The sequence below is a fragment of the Scyliorhinus torazame genome, chromosome 8, assembly GCF_047496885.1.
Source record: "Scyliorhinus torazame isolate Kashiwa2021f chromosome 8, sScyTor2.1, whole genome shotgun sequence".
Classification (NCBI taxonomy): Eukaryota; Metazoa; Chordata; class Chondrichthyes; order Carcharhiniformes; family Scyliorhinidae; genus Scyliorhinus; species Scyliorhinus torazame.
This window is the reverse complement of record NC_092714.1, coordinates 102,089,937-102,114,407: the sequence shown is the minus strand read 5'-3', so window position 1 is coordinate 102,114,407 and position 24,471 is coordinate 102,089,937. Positions and strand designations below refer to the sequence as shown.

General features: G+C 44.3%; 1 protein-coding gene across 1 annotated transcript in view; it reads right to left on the bottom strand.

Moving 5' to 3' along the window:
* LOC140428015 (glycerol kinase) overlaps positions 1–24,471 on the bottom strand; it is a 203,857-nt gene that overhangs the window by 144,229 nt on the left and 35,157 nt on the right. Inside the window, exons 4-8 of the mRNA XM_072513963.1 lie at positions 19,046–19,123; positions 12,716–12,795; positions 12,062–12,199; positions 7,597–7,706; positions 3,787–3,853 (exon numbers count right to left, since the gene is read on the bottom strand). Of these exons, the coding sequence (XP_072370064.1) occupies positions 3,787–3,853; positions 7,597–7,706; positions 12,062–12,199; positions 12,716–12,795; positions 19,046–19,123 (473 nt within the window). The remainder of the gene's footprint in view (positions 1–3,786; positions 3,854–7,596; positions 7,707–12,061; positions 12,200–12,715; positions 12,796–19,045; positions 19,124–24,471) is intronic.

Here is a 24,471-nt window from a genome sequence, read left to right as displayed (position 1 = left end):
CTGCAGGAATTTGATGATTCAATGAAAACTACCTTCGTTTTCTTAACAGGTACCAGTTCCCCAGCATGGTCCAGACTTCTGGCCATTTTCCAGGAGGCTGGGTCAGGTCTGGAATAGCCATCCACCTAGGCTGTTGAACCAAGTAAGTGTGCTTTTTCTACATTCAGTAAAAGTTTCCAGTTGGCAATTAAGCCTTCTGCAGTGGCCAAAACATGGCTAGAGGAAGGAAGCAGTCTCCTAGTGGCAGACTAAGGGGATGTTAATGCTTAGGATTGTTTTTAAAAAGTCCTTGCTGGCGATGCTGAAGTATGGTAATAATCAGTCAGACATATGTGGCCATTTTTAAATTATAAATTTTAAAATTCATCTCGAGGCATTAACTCACGTGTAATGGTCAGTTGCTACTTTTTTTTTTTTACTGCTGGAGGATCTCCTACTGGTTCTCAAGCCCACCGTTCTTAGCTGTATGGCGAGCCTACCCTCTGGCCGTTCAAGGGCCAATCCTAAAAAAATTGAATTGGCTGGCTATTCTCAACATGTTGCGGAATTGGGATTTCACATTTGATCCCGATGTCAACATCTTGAGACCAAATGGAAAATTCAGCCGCTCCAGTCAATTCACATTACAGAAGTCGCCCACACCCTTTATACTATTTCAGCAAATCTCCTCTGCATTCTTTCCAGGACTGTGACCCCTTCCTGAATTGTGTTGCCCTGACTTGGTCACAATGTGGCAATTTTAATATAGGAAAGCACATCGGAGTGAATATCGGTGGGGGGGGGGGGGGGGGGGGGGAATTAAATTGGGAAAACTTCCAAATGTGTCAGAAAGCCAGATCTAACCCATCGATTTCTGGATTTTACAACTACAGGATAATGTTCAGGGAGCCAACCCACTCCAAGGCAGGTTAGCATTCTAAATATGCTAATTAGAATGGCAGCCTGTGATACAATCTGATTTGTAGATCTTTCAGCATGCAAATTAGTTCCCAGTCCTCATGAAATCAAGCAGCTGAAGCAAGGGGAGGAGAGCGGTGCGGAAGGTTTACAGCTTTTCTGTCACTGCTTGTGGACCAGAATGGGACATGCCAAAATCAAAGGCCCCTGGGGTTGGCATCGGACAACCAACCAGAGCCAAGAATAGTTTCCTCTCATCTCATCTAAGGTCACTCAAGACTATTTCCTGCCTAAATGGTAGTCAAGCCTGTTCTTCAGGCCCACAATTGTTCACAATTTACATAGATGATTTGGAGTTGGGGACCAAGGGCAATGTGTCCAAGTTTGCAGATGACACTAAGATGAGTGGTAAAGCAAAAAGTGCAGAGGATACTGGAAGTTTGCAGAGGGATTTGGATAGGTTAAGTGAATGGGCTAGGGGCTGGCAGATGGAATACAATGCTGACAAATGTGAGGTTACCATTTTGGTAGGAATAACAGCAAAAGAGATTATTATTTAAATGATAAAATATTAAAACATGCTGTTGTGCAGAGAGACCTGGGTGTGCTAGTGCATGAGTCGCAAAAAGCTGGTTTACAGGTGCAACTGGTGATTAAGGCGGCAAATGGAATGTAGTCCTTCATTGCTAGAGGGATGGAGTTTAAGACTAGGGAGGTTATGCTGCAATTGTATAAGGTGTTAGTGAGGCTACACCTGGAGTATTGTATTCAGTTTTGGTTTCCTTGCCTGAGAAAGGACGTATTGGAGCTGGAGGGGGTGCAGAGGAGATTCACTAGGTTAATCCCAGAGCTGAAGGGGTTGGATTACGAGGAGAGGTTGAGTAGACTGGGACTGTGCTCGTTGGAATTTAGAAGGATGAGGGGGGGATCTTATAGAAACATATAAAATTATGAAGGGAATAGATAGGATAGATGCGGGCAGGTAGTTTCCACTGGCGGGTGAAAGCAGAACTAGGGGGCATAGCCTCAAAATAAGGGGAAGTAGATCTAGGACTGAGTTTAGGAGGAACTTATTCACCCAAAGGGTTGTGAATCTATGGAATTCCTTGCCCAGTGAAGCAGTTGAGGCTCCTTCATTAAATGTTTTTAAGATAAAGATAGATAGTTTTTTGAAGAATAAAGGGATTAAGGGTTATGGTGTTCGGGCAGGAAAGTGGAGCTGAGTCCACAAAATATCAGCCTTGATCTCATTGAATGGTGGAGCAGGCTCGAGAGGCCAGGTGACCTACTCCTGCTCCTAGTTCTTATGTTCTTAAATGATAAAATATTAAAACATGCTGCTTTGCAGAGGGGCCTGGGTGTCTTCTGGCAGATGGAATACAATGTTGACAAATGTGAGGTTATCCATTTTGGTAGGAATAACAGCAAAAGGGATTATTATTTAAATGATAAAATGTTAAAACATGCTGCGTTGCAGAAGGACCTGGGTGTCCTCGTGCATGAGTCGCGTAAAGTTGATTTACAGGTGCAACAGGTGATTAAGGCAGCGAATGGTGCTTTGTCCTTCATTGCTAGAGGGATGGAGTTTAAGACGAGGGAGGTTATGCTGCAACTCTATAAGGTGTTAGTGAGGCCACACCTGGAGTAGTGTGTTCAGTTGTGGTCTTCTTACCCAAGAAAAGATGTCCTGGCGCTGGAGGGTGTGCAGAGGAGATTCACTAGGTTAATCCCAGAGTTCAGGGGGTTGGATTACGAGGAGAGGTTGAGTAGACTGGGACTGTACTCGTTGGAATTTAGAAGGATGCGGGGGGGATCTTATAGAAACATATAAAATTATGAAGAGAATAGATAGGATAGATGCGGGGAGGTTGTTTCCACTGGCGGGTGAAAGCAGAACTAGGGGGCATAGCCTCAAAATAAGGCAAAGTAGGACTGTGCTTAGGAGGACCTTCTTCACCCAAAGGGTTGTGAATGTATGAAATTCCCTGCCCAGTGAAGCAGTTGAGGCTCCTTCATTAAATGTTTTCAAGATAAAGATAGATAGGTTTATGAAGAATAAAGGGTTATGGTGTTCGGGCGGGAATGTGGAGCTGAATCCACAAAAGATCAGCCATGATCTTATTGAATGGTGGAGCAGGCTCGAAGGGCCAGATGGCCTACTCCTGCTCCGAGTTCTTTATGTTCTTATGAAGGGACATGTTCAAATCAATCCACGATTGCGAAGTTAACCCTGGCTGGCTGGCTTTTCCCGCTCTTTGGAAATCCAGTAGGCGAGGACTGTTGGTTCCCGAAGCTAAGTGCCTTTCCACTTATCTGCTGGATCCAGTGTGCCTGCCTCGCCAACTTCCCAACAATTAATCACTGACCCTCCATGAAACTCCAAACTCATGCCTCAGACCTCCAAGTCCACACCCACCCCAACTTCATCTCTGATCTCCCAAGCCCTCCCAGCCTCCAACAACCCAACCCTCACTGTTCTCCACGACTCTCTCTAAACCCCAGCCACCTCCTCTTCGTTCTCCAGCTGCAACCTGATGGCCAAGACTTTCCACCAGCCAACCAAGTAGCCATTTTATCTGTTTGAATGGATACAGCCAGGAATGATGACAAAAATATTGTTCATCGGGTCCTGTCATTAAATTAGTCAGAGCCTGTCTGGGTTTCCTAATCTCAATCCAACCCCCTGCTTCCTCCCATCAGAGTAAAAATCCAGCCCTTAAATTCTCTTCAAGAAAAAGGACTCCAATGATTATTTGGGTAAATGCTACAGCAACAATTAAAAAAGTTTGGAATATGGGTCACTTTGTCGAGAGGTCACATTTAACACAATGAATCAGTCTTATATTATCAATAATACTACTAAAACAGAAATAATTTGGATTGGCTCACCATTAATCCATAAATTTCTGATGAACTTCTCACTTCTGGGAGAATACTCATTGGAATATCAAAGAATCTAGAATAGCAAACAAAGCAATTACAAATCAATAAAATCAAAGATCCAATGAACCATTTGATACTTGGGAGCACAACTCTGCACCCAACCAAAGAAAACACAGAAATGTTCAAATTTTAACCTTTAAAGATAATACGAATACTCTGCGGATATTTCTACTTTTTAAAACATTATGTTCAAAAATGCATTATTGCAGCAGTAATATCAGTAAATATTTGGTCAATTTCAAAACTTGCAAAGGATATCAATTGAAAAATTGGTCCTATGGAAGTCATTATACTGTATCTATTTAATCATTTTAAGAAACACTGAAGTGGCACAAACATTCTGAAGGGGTCATTTTGCAGCACAAAGTATTTCAACTGGAACTGTGCAATTAACTCACTTATAGCGTGGCACCATTTCGTATTAGTCAAATGATTACCAAGGACCAATATGCAACGTTTACCAAATAATGACCAAATCAGCCACATTCTTCCCATGGATCACTTACAGCACAAAATTACTTATTGTCACAAGTAGGCTTCAAATGAAGTTACTGTGAAAAGCCCCTAGTCGCCACATTCCGGAGCCTGTTCGGGGAGGGTGGCACAGGAATTGAACCCACGCTGCTGGCCTTGTTCTGCTTTACAAGCCAGTTGTTTAGCACATTGTGCTAAAAGCAATATTCAAGAGATGAATTAAACATTTGCAAATAGAACATTCCTTTCGCAACACCAGTTTGAATCTGGTGCCCAGTCATGGGGATCTTCCAACATCTAACAATGGTAAAGCCAACAAGAAGGGTAAGCAACCAATTGCATTATAGTATTATCACAGACAGAAAACCAGCAAATAAATGCACTGAACTTCACAAACAGCAAAATAAATGATTGGGATGTTCAGGTTGGTTTAAGATGGAAGCTGAAATATCATAAATAAACTATGGTTGAATATCCTTTATCCATATATCCGAAAAACGAGGACATCAAAATCCAAACTTTGTCGAATGGACTCAAACATGAGCCAACATGAACCTGACCAACCTTTTGTGCAGGAAGTCAGTGCCCAAACCAAGACAAACATCACAAACTGGACCCAACCTTTCACGCAGAAAGTCTAGTTGTTAGTCTGCACTATTTACAGTCACACATTCGCGCCTTGTGATTTTTGTAGAATGTGTTCAGTCCAGCTAAGAAGTGTTTGGTTACGTCAGCTGTTGCAAATGGCACGTGGAGTGAATTTCCTCCCAAAAGCTTTGCAGTTAATTTGTATGTTAATGGAACAAGTAACACCACCATAGCACCACATAGTAAGACGTAGGGTATGTGAGAATTAGCAGACGGAGGAACAACCTAGCATTTGTAGTCATCATTGCTCTTGATTCAGAATGATTCAGAGCATGTTCTTTCGATCTGCTTCTCAACTCAAACAGGGCCAGTTAACTTCATGAGTACCTATGCTCCAATGCTGTGCTCCACTACAGACTCTAAAAAGACCAGTTCTATGAGGAGCTTGATACGGCTAACAACAGAATCCCTAAGTCCAGACACCTTTACCGGCTGGTAGATTTCAAGGCAAGAATGGGTGGCAGAGGTCCTCTTACCTTGGACATCTTGGCCTGGGAAAAATAAATGAGAACAGACAGTGACTACTTGAGCTTTACTGCTACCATGAGCTTTGTGTAACTAACACAAATCATGTCACAAGGTGTCCTAGAAACACCCAAGATCAGGGATTGGCACCAGCTGGATCGGACTAGCAACACTCCCAACATGCGCACTACCACAGTGCTGACTAACACAGTGCTGACTGTGATGCAGATTGACCCTGCTGTGCTCCAAAGTGAGGATGCAACCACTGAAGTATTTTTTATTCAAAGCAGAAATGCCATCCTTGCATCAACATCAGCCACTGGAAAATACTAGAGAAAAACTACTAGGAAGTAAGAGGAAAACTAATGAGACTAAGGTTGAAAAGTCCCTAGATCTGACGACCTGCTACTTGGGTCTTAAAAGTGGCTGCTGTGAAAGTGATTGCATTGGTTGCAATTTTCCAAAATTCACTCTTCAGTAACAATACCAGTGGATTGGAAAACCGTGAATGTAATTCCAACATATGCTCATTGCTAAGCCTACACTGTCTCAGCCATGTTCATCAGATGAATGGTGGCCATGCACCCAAAGATCTTCTGTATGGTGAACTAGCCACTGAGTCACTTTCTGCTAGGCGTCCATACCTCTATCAAGAGCAACGAGTTTCTTACAGGGAAGCCTACACCTTGTTCATGTGTTTCCTTAGATGAACGTATAATGTTTTTCTTCCAGTACTTTGCTCTTGGAGAGCCTGATCTCTTGTTGGGATGCTATGTCAATGTTCAGCCTATCAACTCCATGTTAATCAGAGCTGTCTTATGCGGATTATCGACCAGCTGCAAGTCTGTCAATCCCATGCACAAGGTTCTGATGTTCCAGCTTGCAAACAAAGAGTAGGCACCTTCTTTCTTTGCAGTTGGCTCCTGGCACAATAGATTCTCTCCACTGGTGGACCAGAGACTCTTAGCTCTAAACACCCGTTGAAACAAGTGAACCACATCGAGTCAGCATCTTACCAGTCGGCGGCTCTCCAACTTGAGGTGATCAATGGATGATCAGTGGAACATGATGGTTCCTACCACCATCTGACAACCTAAAGTACCCATTCTCTATACCAATCCGGTTGAGCTTATCATTGCAACTGCTGTCTCCTATGCTCAACAGCGAAACTAGGATGTCCTCTCAATGACTTGAGCCGTGGCAATGTTTATCGAGACCATGGGCTGCCCAAACATCAGAGCCCCCTCGTCGACCTCTATGGCTGTGTCCAAAGGAATATAAAGCACTTAGTGGCAGAGGTTGCCAAAAAGATGACATATTTGGACATCAGACTGCCTTTGGACTCCAATCCAATTTGTGTGTCAGGGCTTATTTCTTTAGCCTTCAACTCTCCGAAGGTATCTACAAGACAGTGGAGCTATGTGGTATAGTTGGGTATTTGATTCATGAATGTCAGAATGTGTTCACATGCCAATGGCCCTGTAAACTGCTTGGAGTCAAACCACTTCTGAATTCTTCTGAAGCTTTAGTCTGGAGTCTGGAGGGGGCCAGTTTCCATGTGTCAATATGAGGAGGCACAGCTGAGGACTTGCCAATGGAGAGGCTGTGTACTGACAGGGAGAGTCTTACACATTTGGCTCTCTCTTTCGCATTGCTGCTAGCCAGCGATGTAGGCTGAAAATGAGAAGCAAACCAGCACACAAAATCAGAAAGCACACTAGCTCTCTTCACCCACAGACTAGACATGTCACATCAACCTGTTGGACACGTAATAGTATAACTTTTTCAAAGGCATTTACGGCAATACCAATAGCAAAAATGTTTTCATCAGATCAGTGATTCCTGTGTATTGCAATTTCAGGATAGTTCAACGGCATGTCTTATGGGGAAACACTGAAAGCAACTTCTGGATTTCATTGTGCAAGTGAGGTTGTTGCGTTTTTCAGAGAAATAATGATCGTGAGCATGGACAGTCTTTATCACCACAAAATCTGGGCCATTAATTACTTTTGGAGGAGGGAGTGAATGCAGGACTGAAGCAACACACATGAACTTTAAATGATACCCTGCATATACAAACCCAAAATGCCTGGTTAGTTTCTCTATATTCTAATCATGATTACGATAACGCCATGAAATAATGGCAATGTTTCATGAGATAAGACTTACTTGCAGAGATCTGGATCCCACTTCAAGGTGTGGATGTTAAACAGCATAGTTCTGCTAGCATTGGTCACATCTGTACAGTGAACACCACTCTCTTGCGCACCTGTTAAACACTAAAGCCACAGATAGCATGATTCATTATCAAAACAGGTGAAAGAACACATATTTACACTTTATTACAAGCCTAATGATAGCCATTAGAACGAACGGCCCAATCTTTTGTAACAGAACTTTTCACAGTGGGTATTTTGGTCGGGATATTTGCCCATGCCTTCTTTCTAAAAATAAGTTCAAATAGGGACACACGTGATTGGTAGTTTTTGTACTATTTCAGGCTTCAAGATTATAATTTTGTATAATTGGAGCAGGTATTGGTTTGGAGCATTGATTATTCAATTTATAATAGCAGAGGCCAGAATTATTGGCTGAACAGGCCAACACTTCCATACTTTTTCTGATAAACAGCATTCCAAATGTAAAAAAAATAATTTTTCAGTACAAGATGGTAATGCACAGTTGAGAAATTATCATAGCAGTTTAGAGAAACATGGAATGACAAAGGTAAAATCTTGACATAAGAAATAAGAGGTGTAGGCCTGAACTTGTTCCACCATTCAATTGATCTAGGCTGAATTTTCTACATCAACTCCACTTTCCTATCCTTGATTCCCTTAGAGTCCAGCAGTCTATCAATCTCAGTCTTGAATCTGTTCTCTGGTAAGATAAAGCCGCCATAGTCCCAGATGACCAGAGGCTTCTTTTCTCTTTGAGAGGGAAGAACTGACCAATGATGATTTAATCTGAAGATTACCACATCTCAGTTGAGGGGCAAGGTTGAGAAGGCGAGGCCTTCATGAATAACCTCAGCCGGTACAGGAAATGAACCCGTGTTGCTGGCCTTGCTCTGCATCACGAATCAGCTGACTAGCCAAGTGAGCTAAAACAGCCCCCAGACTTTACAATCTGTTCACTAATTGAGAATTCACAGCCTTCTAGGGTAGAGGATTCCAAGATCCACAACATTCTGAGTGAAAACAAATTCTTATTTCAGTCCTGAATGACTATGACACTTAGCCCTAGGCTCTGCAGCCAAAGGAGAACAAACAGCCTCTCGTATCTACCCTCTTAAGAACTCCATATGCTTCAATGTGGTCACTTCTCATTCTTCTAAATGCCAGTGCATGTACTCAGATTCTACTCAAATCTCTCATAGATCATCCTTCTCATCCCAGGAAGTAATCTGGTAAATTTACACGGTATGCCGTCGAAGGCAGCTTTTCCCTCCCACTAATGTCAGGGTAACTGACCTATAGTTTCCTTCTTCCCTGAGCAGCAAGGTTACTTTTGCTACCTTTCAATCTACAGGGACCTTTCTAGAATTTGGGGAATTCTGTAAGCTATCAATTAAATACATTGGCTATCTCTGCAGCCTCCTCTTTTAAAATCCTCAAGCGGAGGTAATCAGGTCCAGGGAAGTGTCAGTTTTTAATCCCATTAATTTCTACAGCATTTACCTTTAATGGTGAGATCATCTAGATGGACAAGGGCAGGAGGTACATGGGAACACCACAACCTGGAAGATTCTCCCCCCCTCAACACATCACTCACCGTCCTGACTTGGAAATATATTGCCGTTCCTTCACTGCCGCTGGGTCAAAATCCTGGAACTCCCTCCTAACAGCAATGTGGGTGTACTACTACTACTACTACTAATAATAATAATAATAATAATAATAATAATAATAGCTTATTGTCACAAGTAGGCTTCAATGAAGTTACTGTGAAAAGTCCAACGTCGCCACATTCCGGCACCTGTTCGGGGAGGCTGGTACATGGACTGCAGCAGTTCAAGAAGGCAGCTCACCACCACTTTCTCAATGGAAATTTGGGATGATAATAAATGCCAGCCTAGCCAGTGATGCCCACACCCCATAAATGAATTTTTAAAATTACTATAAGCTCCCATTCTAATTAGATCCTAAATTCCCCACAATTTCTTCTATGTTCTTAGTGTCTTCTGCTGTGAAGTCAAGACATAAAATATTTACTCAATGCCTCTGCAATTTCCTTATTCCCCATTATAACTCTCCCATCTCAGCCTTTAAGGAGTCCATATTTACTTTTGTTAACCATTTTTGGGATTTGAATTTATTGTCACATGTACTGAGGTACAGTGAAAGATATTGGGCGTGTTTCTTCCGTCGCGCCAGATTTCTGGTTTAGCACGCCGTCGGGATTCTCCATTTCGCCGGCTGGCAGCCCCACACCGTCGGGAAACCCCTGGGCTGCTGGTAAAACGGAGCATCCCGACGCGGAGAATACAGCCCATTATTCTGCGAACATTCCAGACAAATCGTTCCATACATGAAAAACACAGGACATACGATAGATACATAATGGGGAAATACATAGACATTGGGTGAAGCATTCGAAGTGTAATACTACTCAATTGAGAAGATGAGTGGAGAGATCAGTTCAGTTCATAAGAGGGTCATTCAGGAGTCTGGTAACAGCGAGGAAGAAGCTGTTTTTGGAAGAGAAAATGCCAGAAAATCTCAGCAGGTCTAGCAGCATCTGTAGGGAGAGAAAAGAGCGAACGTTTCGAGTCCAGATGCCCCTTTGTTAAAGCTAAAAGTCATAGAAAATGAGAGATATTTATACTGTGAGGTAAGGGAACAAAAGATGAGTCACAGCCACAGAAACCAAGGAAAAGAGTGTTATTGGTCACAAAAACCAAGGGAAAGAGTGCTAATGGCAATGCCAAGAGGGAATAAAAGGTGAAAGGCCAAACAGCAGAGAAACTAAAATCAAAGGGTAAGCTGTGACAGATGTAATGGGGGGGGGAAGCAAAGGGGAGAAAAGGCAAGGAGAGGGGGTTAAGATGGGGGGGGGGGGAAATTATATATAAAGACAAGAAATAAATAAAATGTAAAGACAGCTAAAATGAAATGGAATGAAAACAGAGGGGTTGAGGTGGGGTAGAGCTAATCATCTGAAGTTGGTGAATTCAATGTTGAGACCGGAAGGCTGTAGCGTGCCTAACCAGAAGATGAAATGTTGTTCCTCCAGTTTGCGTTGAGCTTCACTAGAACATTGCAGAATAGATATATGGGCATGGTAGCAGGGTCTTGTGTTAATATGGCGAGCAACGGGAAGATCAGGGTCCTGAATGCGCACAGGCCGAAGGTGCTCAGCAAAGCTATCGCCCAGTCTGAGTTTGGTCTCCCCGATATAGAGGAGGCGACATTGGGTGCTGCAAATGCAATAGATCAAATTGAAAGAGGAGCAAGTGAAATGCTGCTTAACCTGGAATAATAGTTTTGCGCCTGGGATGTTAAGCATGGAAGAGGTAAAGGGGCAGTGTTACACCTTCTGCAATTGCATGGGAAGTTGCCGTGGGTGATGGGAGAGGTATTGGGAATAATGGAGTAGTGGACTAGATTATCTTGGAGGGAATGGTTTATGCGGAATGCTGACAGAGGGAGCGAAGGGAAGATGTATTTGGTGGTAGCATCTCACTGGAGTTGGCGAAAAGGGCGGAGGATTATGCTTTGCATACGGAGGCTGGTGGGGTGAAATGTGAGAATGAGGGGGACTCTATCCTTGTTCTGGGAGGGAGGGAGATGGCGATGGTAGTGGCGCGGGAGATGGACTGCACGCTGTTCAGGGCTCTGTCAACAACTGTCCGTGGGAAATCACGGTTGAGGAAGGAGAAACAGATTTTCGAAAAACACCACTTTGGAAAGTAGCATCATCAGAACAAATGCATCGGAGACGAAGGAGCTGAGAGAAAGGGATGGAGTCCTTACAGGGTGTAGGGTGCGAAGATCTGTGTCCAGATAGCTGTGGGAGTCAATTAGATTAAAAGTTGAAAAGAAGGACTGGCATTACATTGCAACAGATAAAAGTGTAATGGTGTAGAGATTCAAAAACGTTTTGCAAAGAAAGTACCGTTTTCTGAAATGAATTAATTTTTATAGCCATTCATATTCATAAACACTGTATTTGGTGGTAGCATCATGCTGGAGTTAGCGAAAATGGCAGAGCTTACGGAGGCTGGTGGGGTGAAATGTGAGAACGAGGGGAACTCTATCCTTGTTCTGGGAGGGAGGGGAGAGGGCGAGGGTAGTGGTGCGGGAGATGGACTGCACGCTATTGAGGGCCCTGTCAAAAACTGTAGGTGGGAAATCACGGTTGAGGAAGGAGGAACATATTTTTGAAACACCACCTTGGCAAGTGGCATCATCGGAACAAATGCATCCGTGACTTCAGCATTGGAGCTCTTTTCAGCTTTTCAAAATTGGTATTATAATGCAACAAGTATTAGAATTCAATGCCCATGCTTCATTTAAATCACACTTGCTCCTTCTCAATTTTATTATTCTTCTTTCTAATGTTGCTTAATGGTAGTTTACTAATCAGAATATCTTCCTGAAAGAGATTGCTTCAAAAACATGAGTAGCTTTACCCATATAAGCCAACAATCAACTGTTCCAAACAGAGCCCGGCCTTCTGCCACAGCTTTCCTAACTTTCTCCACGTTATCCAGAATCCACCGTAGTTTCACAGCACTGAAATAGGTGCTAATTGGGAGGCCAGTTTTTTCCTAAAACGAAAATAAAGGCAAGCCTCAAATTTTGGTTTGGTAAAATTATATGATTTTGATACATGTTTTGTATACCTACACATTGCTAAGTGTAACTAAAAATATAGTGCATCATATCTGCAATTGTCCTTTTTTGGGGATAAATGAGAAATATTTTAATACTCTTACTGCCATGCTTTGTGACCACTATTAGTTAGAATAGCACAAATTGCCACCAAACAGCAACTTCCAATATTTAGATTTCCCCCAAATCCTCGTGTGGTTGTGAAAGTAATTTTGTTTGCAGTACCACATACACCCAAGGTGTTAATCATTATTAGTAAAATTTTAAGTTTATTCCCAAGTGTAAACTTTGTGAATAATTGTCTATTCATGCATAGAAAATGTTCTTTTCTTTGTAAGTAGAACATGAGCAAAATTTGGACAACTTAAGCAAGGATATTTTAACCATTACAAAAAAATGTTTTAAGCAAGCTAACACAAAAGATAAATTGGGGTCACTGAGAAATCATTCACCTGCAAAACATTTTTGTTTTTATTTGGAGCATTATTGATCAGCTTTTCTGCGGTTGACTGTGTCCTGAGGTCAAGCCACACTGTTGAGAAAAAACATACACAAACATGCCATTCAGTGCGACACTAGTAGAGCAAAGGGCAATTAAGCAATTAATACATCAGTTTGATAGCCATTGGATCTTTGGGAGCAAATTATTTTGGAAAATAAAACTGCATGCTACATACTGGGCATTTTTAAAGTGAAAGTATAAATGTGCTCAATTATTACTTGTTACTTCAAATGAATTATCAAAGTAAAAGGACGAGCCGAAATAAAATAGATAAAACAGAAGACTAACTTCCAAAGAGTAGATTATGTAGCACAATCATTTAGTTGCATATGGGTACACAGTGTTTATTACCTCACCAGCCCTCTCTGAAGCAGCAAAAGTTTCAATTATCCTGACAAAAGATGATGCAGATAATTCTGGAGTTGGTGCAAGAGCAAGACATGAAAATTATTTTTCTTCTTCCAGCAACATGGCTATATGGCATCAAAACACAAAAATTCCATATTTTGTGATAATAAAAGTGTCAAAAGCATTTTCTCAGGGCCATAGTGTCCATCTTAGTTTTAGGTCACATCTCATCAACTGAGATTCAAAAATAGTGTCAGAGATATGCACACATCCAACGGAAAGTGTGCAGGCTGCAATCTTGATATAGGAGTTTGTATATGCGACTAATAACTGCTGAAAGTAAGTACATAGGCCAGCAAAGTGTGACACAAATTAAAATGCAACTCTAGACTTGATGCCACAGCAGCCATTTTCCAACTTCATAGTCCAGCCAACATCTGTCTGAACATCTCACATCTCAAGATGACGTTAAATGGAATGCAAAACCCCTTTCCCCTCAAGAGATTGCAAAGTACTTACAGGTTGATTCCAGATTTTCTCTTCTTGCTGCTGGTGCAATTGATTGTGTTTTTGGAAATTTTCTAAATTTGGTTCTCCCTCTCGCCCAGCCATTTTCAATGTATTACAACATAGATTCAGTTCAGGGCAACACGGTGGCACAGTGGTCATCACTGCTGCCTCATGGCACCGGGACCCAGGTTTGATTCCCCTTCGGTGACTGTCTATGTGAACGTTGCACTTTCTCCCAGTGTCTGCGTGGGTTTCCTCCGGCTGCTCCGGTTTCCTCTCATAGACCAAAGATGTGCAGGTTAAGTGGACTGGGCATGCCAAATTGCCCTTTAGGGTGAGGGTATAGGGCTGAGGTCTTTCAAAGGGGTGGTGCAGACTAGATGGGCTGAATGGCCTCTTTCTGTATTGTAGGGATTCTACAAACCCAATATTATGTGCAGGGTAGGTAAATTGGCCAGGCTAAATTGTTCGTCAATCTCCAAATTTATTTTTTAAAAAGCAGATTGAGTTTACAAAGGGCTCCCACGTCTTTTCACCCACAATGCACCTTTCCTTAAAGAGGTGCATGCTGCTTTTGAGCAGTGTTAGCCACCTGCAAAATCAGGCCCACTGCTGATGTGCGTAGCCAATGAACAGCACTGGTAGGCCTGGCTACCCACAGCAATCATGTAAAACAGCAGGCAGCAAAAATGTTATGTTCTCCCTGCAGTGCAATGAGTGGGCTCAGATTAATCATGTTCCAGTACTTTCTTTCGGGAGTTATCCAATTTAATCTCCAACAACCTGCAAAACCAGCTATAAAATAAAAACATTTTACCTCTCTGTATTTTAATTACAGAACATCTCTGGTCATTAGCTCTAAATTATCTAACTAACAGTAATTTTCTGAATATACAGAGGTTCCCCACTGCCAATTATGTTTGAAAATTTATCTTGGTATTGTTTTAATATAAAAGCACATATTCAAAGACCATTAATAAGTTTCTTAATACCATGTGGTAGTTTGGGAATTCAGCTTGAACATGCTTTGCAGTAAAGATATCGGGCGGGATTCTCCAAAATGGAGGCAGAGTGTTCGCGCCGCCGTGAACGCCGTCGCGTTTCACGATGGCGCGAAATACGGGGCTGGGCACTACCGATTCTGGCCCATAGCGCTGGAGAGGTTCATGCCACTCCAGCCTCCCTTCCCGGCGCCAACTGGGCGGCGCGACAATCCGCGCATGCGCAGTGGTGCCGCGCCAACCCGCGAATGCGCGGGGGGCTTCCTCAACGCGCTGGCCCCGATGCAACATGGCATGGGGGTTCAGGGACCGTCGGCGTAATAAAATATGGCCGGGGCTGGAGAGGCCGACCCGCCAATCGGTGGGCCCCGATCGTGGGCCAGACCCCATCGGAGGCCCCCCCTGGTGAAGGAGCGCCCCCCCCTCCACAGGCCGCCCCCCGACCCTACGCGCAGTTCCCGCCAGCTGCGAGCAGGTGTGAACGGCGCCGACAGGACTCTGCCGTTTCCGCGCGGCCACTAACCCATCAAGGCTGGAGAATCGGCCGCCTGGCCGCGGGCAGCAGCCCGTGACCGGCGCCACGCCAAACCTGCCGGCGCAAATGATGCTGATTCTCCGCTCCTCGGAGAATCGCCTGCCGACGTCGGACCAGCGCCGCTGGAAAAAACGGCGCGAACGGCAATTCTCCCATACGGCGCGGCATGGGAGAATCCCACCCATCGTGTAACAATGCCCATCAGGGCAGGTGGTGGCGTAGTGGTTTTGTCACTGGATTACTTAACCAGATACCCAGCGAAATGCTCAAATGCAGGTTCAAATCCTGCCACTACAGATGGTGAAATTTAAATACAATAAAAATCCGGAATTAAAATTCTAATGATGACCATGAAACCATTGTCGATTGTCATAAAAACTCGTCTGGTTCACTTGTTTAATTTAGGGAGAAAATCTGCTGTCCTTACCTGGTCTGGCCTTCACTCCAGACCCACAGCAATGTAGTTGACTCTTAGCTGCCCCCTCAAGGACAATTCGGGATGGGAATTTAGCCTGCGATGCCCACGTCCCATGAACGAATATAAAAAAATGTAATGAACTATGCTGGCCTCGCACACAGCAAAACTGATTTTTCAAAATCAGACTGTATTGTTACTTTAAAAAGGGCATATCTATCGAGTGAATTGTAATGCATAGCACTATGAGTGTACAGGATGAGGGTGACAATTCCCCAATTTCACTCAGAAATCGAATGTCAGTTTAACTTGGTAAAGCTGCAATGTATCAAACTGGACTTACAAAGGATTTTAATGAACAAACTGCTCCTTAATCCATTAGTTCATATTAAGTCCCATTCATTGGTCACCAGTGCTTGCTGATCTACATTGATTCCTGGTCTGACAACACTGCAAATTTTTAACTCTCACTCTTTTTTTCCAAATCCATGCGTTTTTTCATCTCTCTCTGTCTGGGCAATCTCCTACAACCGCACAAGCCTACAAGAAATCTGCACTTCTCCACTTCTAGCTTCTTCCTCAATTTTAATCACTACCATCAGCAGCTATGTGCTCAGCTGCCTCGACTCTAAACTCTGGAACTTCCCTCCCCAAGCCCCTCTGCCTTGCTACTCCTCTCTCTCGCTCTCCTCCGTTCAACTCCCCTGTAAACATACCACTTTGACTAAATATTTTAATCATCTCGCCTAATATCCCCTCATCTGGCTTGATGTCTAATTTTGTGTGATAATGCTCCTGTGAAGCACATTTGAGGTTTTACCAGGTTAAAGCCGCTGCACCTGTTCTCATGTACTAAGTTAGAATTCAAGATGTCAATACCAAGCTAAATCTTAGACAGAAATTCTTCATCTATGTCACCGTGCCATCCATAAGCTACTCTGTGCACAGCTCAGTAATAGGAAAATTAATCTACACTGTGGAATTTAATTCACTGTTTAAAATAAAAGTAATTAATTATTTTCCGTCTTATATAGCGTGATGGCTTACTACCTTGGAGCATCAATACATAATGTCACAGATCGGTGAGATATGAGTTTCCACATGCCAGTCCCAATGTTCACAAGCAACAGTAAAAGATCAAAAAACAAGTAAAAGAATCATCACCAGCAGCATTAAATTAAAGGTAATTACAAAGAATTATGACCAACTTTTTTTGGTCTACGCATCCATTTCTTTTAAACTAATGTACGCAGCATAACATTGGTGGAAATGGTTTAGAGCGAATTATCAAGTTTGAAAGATGAGAATGGAATTGGCGCTAACAGCTGAAACAATCTTGGTTCACATTACCAACTGCAGTTAATTCAATTGTCAAGTATCAAGATAAATATATCAAAGAAAATGTCATCTAATGTTTTAATTAAAAAACTAGGTCTTCATAATTCATGCAGTTTATTTGATTTTTTCATTTGATGTGTGCCAAATGATCATGATGTGTTTCGAGTGATATGTTTATTGCATTTCCTAATAATAGCAGGGAACAGATCTCATCAGCAATCACTAAATCCGTAACATTTGTCAAGGTTATACAAATAAAATAAGTTAATTTTTAAATCAGCAGTCACAAGAAATCCCCAAAACGTGAAACTCTTTACAAAAAAAGGCCAGCTTTTCCTTTGAAAAGTAAGTTGGGAATCACACACTGCCCTGGAGACCGATATTGACCAGAAAATAAAAGTAGGGAACTAACAACATACGATAAACTGGGAGATGGGTTCATGCACATTTCCAATCCACTTAGACCCTACCAACTCAAAATATGCAGCGCATATTACCCAATTCTTTTCCTCCAATAAAATTATTCTCCATTACAAGATACTAAAATTTGCATAACAGTATAGACTATACAATGCATGATGCTAATTAATTATCAAACACTCATAAGCAGTTGTCTTTATACTTCTGTTTAAAAACAAAACTTATTTTTCAAAGATTTCTATTTGTAGGGCTCCTACAAAAGCCCCTGTTTTCAGACAGCCGATGTGAAGAATGCATGCCTAAACTGTGCACTTTTCCAATGCTAACATGATGTGATGAAATCAGTTCCTTGTTAATGGCAGGGAACATTTTATGATCAAATACAGTCTTGAGAAGCCACAAAGAGCTAGAAAATTACAATGGCACTGTCAGAACTAAAAAAGTGAAGCAGAACCTCTGCCAGTTTTCAGGTATTGGTGTTGACCCTGCCACAATTTGCTGGGTTATCTAACAGACAAATATGTGCAGGCTATGTAAATACAGCCTCAAACCCCTCTGTTAAGTGGACACTTGGCCGTTTGTGGAAAATCGCAAGGGTGGGAGTTTAGACTTCAAATGAGCAACTAGACTATTTTTAAGTGAAGCAAATTGTAGAGATAATTTAGAAACATGTACCAGATTCCTTATTTTTCTTGAGCAAAAGGTCTGAAAGTACCCGGAGGGTTGAATGGAAATGAGATAGGGCAGTGAAGTGTGTGAGCGTGGAGTTGGTTCCTGGAGGAGGGATGTATTCCACCAGCAAGACATAAACTTGCAGCAGTACTGGAGTGAGCAGGGAGCTTGGATGATGAGAATGACAACCAGATCAAAGGATGAGGCTGTCCACTTCAGAGTTGAGCCTGTATGACCATCTAACAATGGTACAGAGCAGAAGGGGCAGCAAGTTTGGAGTCAAGGGTCAGAAACCCAACTAGAAAATGGTAGGCACTTTGGAAAGGAGATGGATATGATAGTAGGTGTCACCCCCTAGAACTTCAAGACTTCTTTACAACACAAGGCATTTATCACCACTAGAGCAGCCAGATAAGCCATTTGTTCATTTGGGTAGTCCTCGCATCCTACGCTTGCGTTCCTTCATTCATGTTCTGCTGGAATCAAGCAATTTTGTTTTTTGGTAGTGAGAAGTGGGGACTCTATAGAAGTCTCTGGCCCTCTAAGCATTTGTACTCAAAGCTCTGTGGTCCTGATTTGAAAAGAATGAATAGTGGATGAAAATTTACTCACATGGGGGCACTGAGATCGATCAGGCTCCCATGATATTCGCAGCACTTTCAGGGTTCATCTGGCGGAGATTGCTAGCCAACAACATCTAAAAGCTTTGGGGCATCATCACTGACTGACTGCAAGATTAAACTTAAGTTAAACGTTTTGCCTCGGTCTGATGCAGTTCCAAAACAAATATCATAGCCAAAGTCCATCTTCATGATATCTTTTCAGTCCCTAGAGTCTCACAATCCCAAGTGCAGATAAGCACTACTAGTATGCCTGGCACTCAGGTACCACTTGGTATATAGTATTCTTTGAAATTCAAAAATCAAAAAGTACTCCTGTGAAACCTACTTTTTCTAATATTTGTTTCAGAAATACACAACAACCTCCATTTTAGCAGAGCCCACAATTTTATGAAGGGGTAACCAAGTGAAGAAAACTTACAGATTGCATTGTAGAGTGGTAGCCCGGTCTTTTTGTCCCACACAATCGTTGTTTCTCTCTGATTGCTAACTCCAATTGCTAGAATTGAACAAATTTAAAACGTTAATTTTTTGCTGAAGAAAAATAAGGAATCTTAAACATATTTCAAAATTATCTCTACATTTTTTTTAAACTTGAAAAGAATATGTTCATCCTCCGCAATCATTACCAGTGGCAGGCAAGGACATCACTCAACCTTCTGCATCTTCCAAGATAGGGGTTATATTACATGGTTGGCTATGCTAGTTTAATCATTGCACATACATACAAACGCAATTCAGCTTTGGTCGGCACCATTCATAGGAACGGCAATATGTTATTAAGTTTCTCAAGTCTGTTATGCTGTGCAGTTAGAACATGGCTGATCGATAGGTAATCTGCAGATATCTGCCTTGACAGTCTTTAGATACTCCATCATGACAAAAAAAATCTCAGCATTACAGAACTGTTAAAACATAAAAGGAGTCAATTTGGCCATCGTGTCTGCGCCAGCTTTCAGAATGAGCGGTGCACCCTGTGCATTGCCCTATCTGCTTCCCATGTCCCTTCACATTCTTCTTTTTCAGTAATAATCCAATTCCCTCGAGTACCTTGATTGAACCGACTACCACTACTCTCAGGCAGTGCATTCTAGATCTTAACCATTCATTGCGTGAAGATATTTCACGTTTCCATCGAGTAGCTTGTAAATGACCTTAAATCTCTGCTCTCTTGTTCTCAATCCTTCCACCAGTGGGCACAGTATTTCCGTATTTCCCAAGCACAGAAGATAGCTTCTCTTGATCTCTACCCAATTTTCTTTCGAAGGTTCAAGTCCCAGCAGATGGCAAAATTTGAATTCAATAAAATTCTGGAGTTAAAGTGTAATGATGACTATGGGCGCGATTCTCCAACCTCGTTATGCTCTTGCTCAAGCAAAACAAGGCCAGTGTATAGCGGAGAGACCAAAAACTAAAACCCTGCCAGGCGCCAAACAGTTTGCGATGCAACCACCCCGCTTCTGTAGACGAAATCGGGATCCTGGCGTAGCGAGGCGAGAAACCAATTATCACCACTTAAGCCCTATTTCCATACAATTAAGGGGAGCCACCCCATATCCAACGGTCTTCTGATATTCAGCGGCCTCCCGAGCAAGTGCTCACACTGGCACCAATTAGTACTCCTTTTGAAAAACGTGAACCTGGCAGAAGGGCATCAAGCCCAGGAGGTGAGTAGCCATCTTTGGTCACAGGCAAAGACTCCTGGGATGCTTGGATTGCCACCCCAGTGGTGGTTGGGGTGAGGGACACCCGGCTGGGGGTGGGATACCCGACTGCTGAGGCCTCTGGCCGTGCGGCTGAAGGCTATTGCTGATAGGGAATTGGGAATCATAGTTTAAGTGACCACTTCACACATCAAGTGGATTCCCCTGGTTGGGCTGGTTATGTAGCTTGTAGGAGTCATTGTCTAGAATCCCAATCACACTTTGGTGCATGGGCACTGTGCCTGAACACTGTGGAGACAACACCACATTCAGCAGCCAACATCCAAACAGCCAGGGAATGGGACACAGCTCTGGGAACATGTCTATGGCCGGAGGGTGGGTGGGATGCCTGGAGAGATGGGTAAAGGGTTCGGGCATCAGCCCACATTGCGGAAGAAAGTGAGAGGCATCATAATGGCTGTGCACAAAGGTGTTTAATGTGTTTTACAATGCCCCCAATCTCCCGGTGGCGCCGGCCTCCCAACCCCCCCCACCCCCCTCCTTACCCTGTGCCCTCAGCAATCCTCAACTTGCTTGATCCTCCTACCTCTACCGCTATGTTTGAGTGTCTCCCCAGGATGCACATCTGAGGTGGAGGTAGCCAGCTGCTACGTCTTTCTCGTGGCCTTCGATCCCCCTGGCGGGCATCCTCTGAGGGCCCCGGCACACTTGTCGGCGGCACATGCACAAACTTGCTGCCCTGTCCAGTGTGCTAACTTCGAGACGCAGCGTCATCAGAGGGGTCAAATTCAGGGGGCTTAGTGGCCATCGTAGCCACTCCACGAGACAGGTCTGTGTTGGCACCCAGCACACCCCCTCCCGGTCAGTTCCCAAAGGGCCCTAGAGTTCATCCTCAGAAGGAGGGGCAGCTGGTTCGAGCCCCAGCTACCCCTACATCATCTGGCTCTGCCAACCCTGGTGGTTCCCCATGGTCTGAACCTTCGGCGATGCCCCTCAGTGACTGGGACGTGCTCTGCAGTGCCCACCTGCAATTCGGACACGCTCCACAGCTTCTCGGCCATGCTCCACAGCTTCTCGGCCATTCCCATGTAAGAGCGGGACATGTCCCACAAATCCTCATCAAGTAAGCCTGGTACTGGGTGACATCCCCCAGCGAGTCAGATATTCCGCTGAAACACTCAGTCATGGCCGTCACTGACTGCGTGATGTAGTCTATGGATTTACATTGTGTATTTACGTTTCCCCTATGGTTTTTTTCCATGTATAGAATTATCTGTCTAGACTGCAGAACAATACTTTTCACTGTAACCTCGGTACACGTGAAAGCAAACAAATCCAATCCAATACAATTCAAGCCTTGGACACCTTCACTAAAGGTCCGTTGTCGTGCATCAGGCTTTCCACTGCGGTCGCCACCCTAGCAGTGTTGGCCTTGCTGCTACACATTGCCAGTGCCATCCTCTGCGCCTGTAGCCTCTGGAACTCCTCAAATCAGCTATGGATCTGCTGGAGTGATGCTGACATCTCCCTCTGAATGTCCCAGCTGCATGCTATTGTCTCAATCAGCTCCGGGTACCTCTATACCACAGGCTCAGCATCAGGCTGGGACCCAGCAGCCCTCTGACTGCTCTCGTCTGGGCGTTCCTGCCTCCATCTGATGTGCATCAGCAGCAGTGTGGTGCTCACCAGATTGTGCCCCAGAAGCCTGTCCACTAACATTTCCCACCGAGGTGTGTGTATCTGCGCTGGTGGAGGGTGGGGATGACATCTGTGCCACGACTCTAACGGGTGTATTCTCGGAGCTCTCCTCCGAAATATTCTCCTTGAAGTCAGGGACGGGTACTGCCCGGATGGGCCAGCGCATTGGGAGAATGGGCACGTGGTCAGTGGGAGGGATGGTTCAGTCAGTAAGGCAATAACTCATGTTTGACAGGTCCTCCCGGTGGAGCCTGGTGGTTCCTCACCTCTGCAGCGTCTGCCAGCCTCCGCATGGGTGACTGGCCTGTCCTTGGCCACCCCAGTCACCTCCAGGGAACATTCCTCAAAGGAGATGAGGATTCTTAAGTCCGGCACCCCTTCGCCAGTCTGGGCCATCTCCTGATGATTATGGGAGAGCTTTTCCAGAAGAGACACAGAGGGGGCATTGTTAGCCACATGCGTGGTTAACAGTGGTAAGACGGGGTGAGTGAAGGGTGGGTTGAAAGGGGAGGGGGTGGGGGTTGGTGTCTACTCATCGGTGTAGGTCATTGACCTTATGGCACTGAAGGCCAGTCCTCCTGGTCACACTTCCTGAGCTCACAGCTCTGTCACCTCATCCCAGGCACCATTGGCTGCCTGCGGCCGACTCTCCTGGACCCTTGGGGGAACAGGACACCCCTCCTGGCCTCCATTCGTCGAGGAGCCTTTCCAGGTCAGCTTCCCTGAATCTTGGGGCTGGTCTCCTCGGCGCCATTGTTGTGAGCTGGCTGGGTTTGGCTGAACAAGTGCAATTTATGTGCTGCTTGACCTAGTTAGCGGGGGGGCTAGCGAGCGTGGTCCCGGCGAATCAGCTGGCGAGCCTTCATTTGCGGCGAGAAGCCAGTGAGGCCTCATAAAGTGGACCAATTAACGTTGAACTGCGTTGGTGGCCTCGCGGCAATTCCCGCTTGCTCCCACACTTAGAAATCTTTCCGGAGAATCGCACCCAATGAAACCATTAGCACTAATGTCCTTTATGGTCCTTACCTTGTGTGGCCTACATGTGACTCCAGATCTACAGCAATATAGTTAACTCTTAAAATGTCCTCTGAACTGGTCTACCAAACCACTCAGTTCAAGGGCAATTAGGGATAAGGGCATAAGATAAAGGAGCAGAATTAGACCATTCAGCCCATCGAGTCTGTTCCGCCATTTGATCATGACTGTTTCTCATCCCCATTCTCTTGCCTTTTCCCCGTAATCCCTGATTCCCTTATTAATCAAGAACCTATCTACCTCTGACTTAAAGACACTCAACGACTTGGCCTACACAGCCTTCTGCGGCAAGTAGTTCCTCAGATTCACCACCCTCTTGTGGTGATATGCCTGAAAGCAATATCATAGATGGCTGGTGATGCGACCTCCAACCAGCAGGTGGCAGTACAGACACCCATGCGGTCTCAAGACAGTGGTCATGTGACAAGGCACTCCAATATAAGTGGGGGCATATCCGGTCATTGGCAGATGGTTATAAGACGTACAAGAGGACAGACGGCACATGGGGCAGTTCCAGAGAAGTACAAAGAAACTCCATGATAACCTGCTCTGTAACAGATCATTATCTTACCACGTGTGATTCAATAAAGATCCTGGTTTGAACAAGTCTCAAGTCGTTTGGTAGATTCCGTGCTAAACATCGAACACAACACGGTACAAGAGTGCTGAAGATTTGAAGATAACACAGATCAAGCTCCAAAATGGGGAAAACCTCAAACATGGCAAAGGAACTCGGTCACTTCATGGAACAGATGGGAGCGGTGGACCCCTGGAGGTTCACCCACCCTGGGAAGGAGTTCTCCTTCTTCTCCCCAGTACACAACGTATACACCAGAATTGACTTCTTTGTGGTGAGAAAACGGTGCTTCCGGAGCTAGTCAAAGTAGAATTCTCCGCAATTGTGATATCCGACCATGTTCCACACGACATGGACATGAGGCTGGAGATGGGCAGGGCCCAACATCCCACATGGAGGTTGGACATTGCCCTATTAGCTGACAAGGCCTTCAACGAAAAGATATTGCAGGCCATAGCAGAGTACACGGAGAACAACCAAAACGGGGAGGTCTCACCCTCCACATTCTCTGAAGCGCTAAAGGTCATAGCAAGAGGGGAAATTATCGCTTTCAAAGGGCGAAGAGATAGGGAGGAAAGGGTGGCTAGGCAGCAGCTGGTCGACTCCATGCTGGAGGTAGACCGTAAATACTCCGAGGCCCCGATCGTAGAGCTCCTGGCGGAGACGAAAGAGCTACAAAGGAACTTCAATCTGCTCCCCACCAGGAAAGCAATGCTGGAGTGTTTTCTGGGTGGGGATGGGAGTGCCGCCATGGTGAGGGCCCGCCTGTTGGCACACCAGCTGAGAAAGCAGGCAGCCACCAGAGAAATTGCACAAATCAGGGATACCAGGGGCACATTAGAAACAGAACCAGAAAAGATCAACAAAACCTTC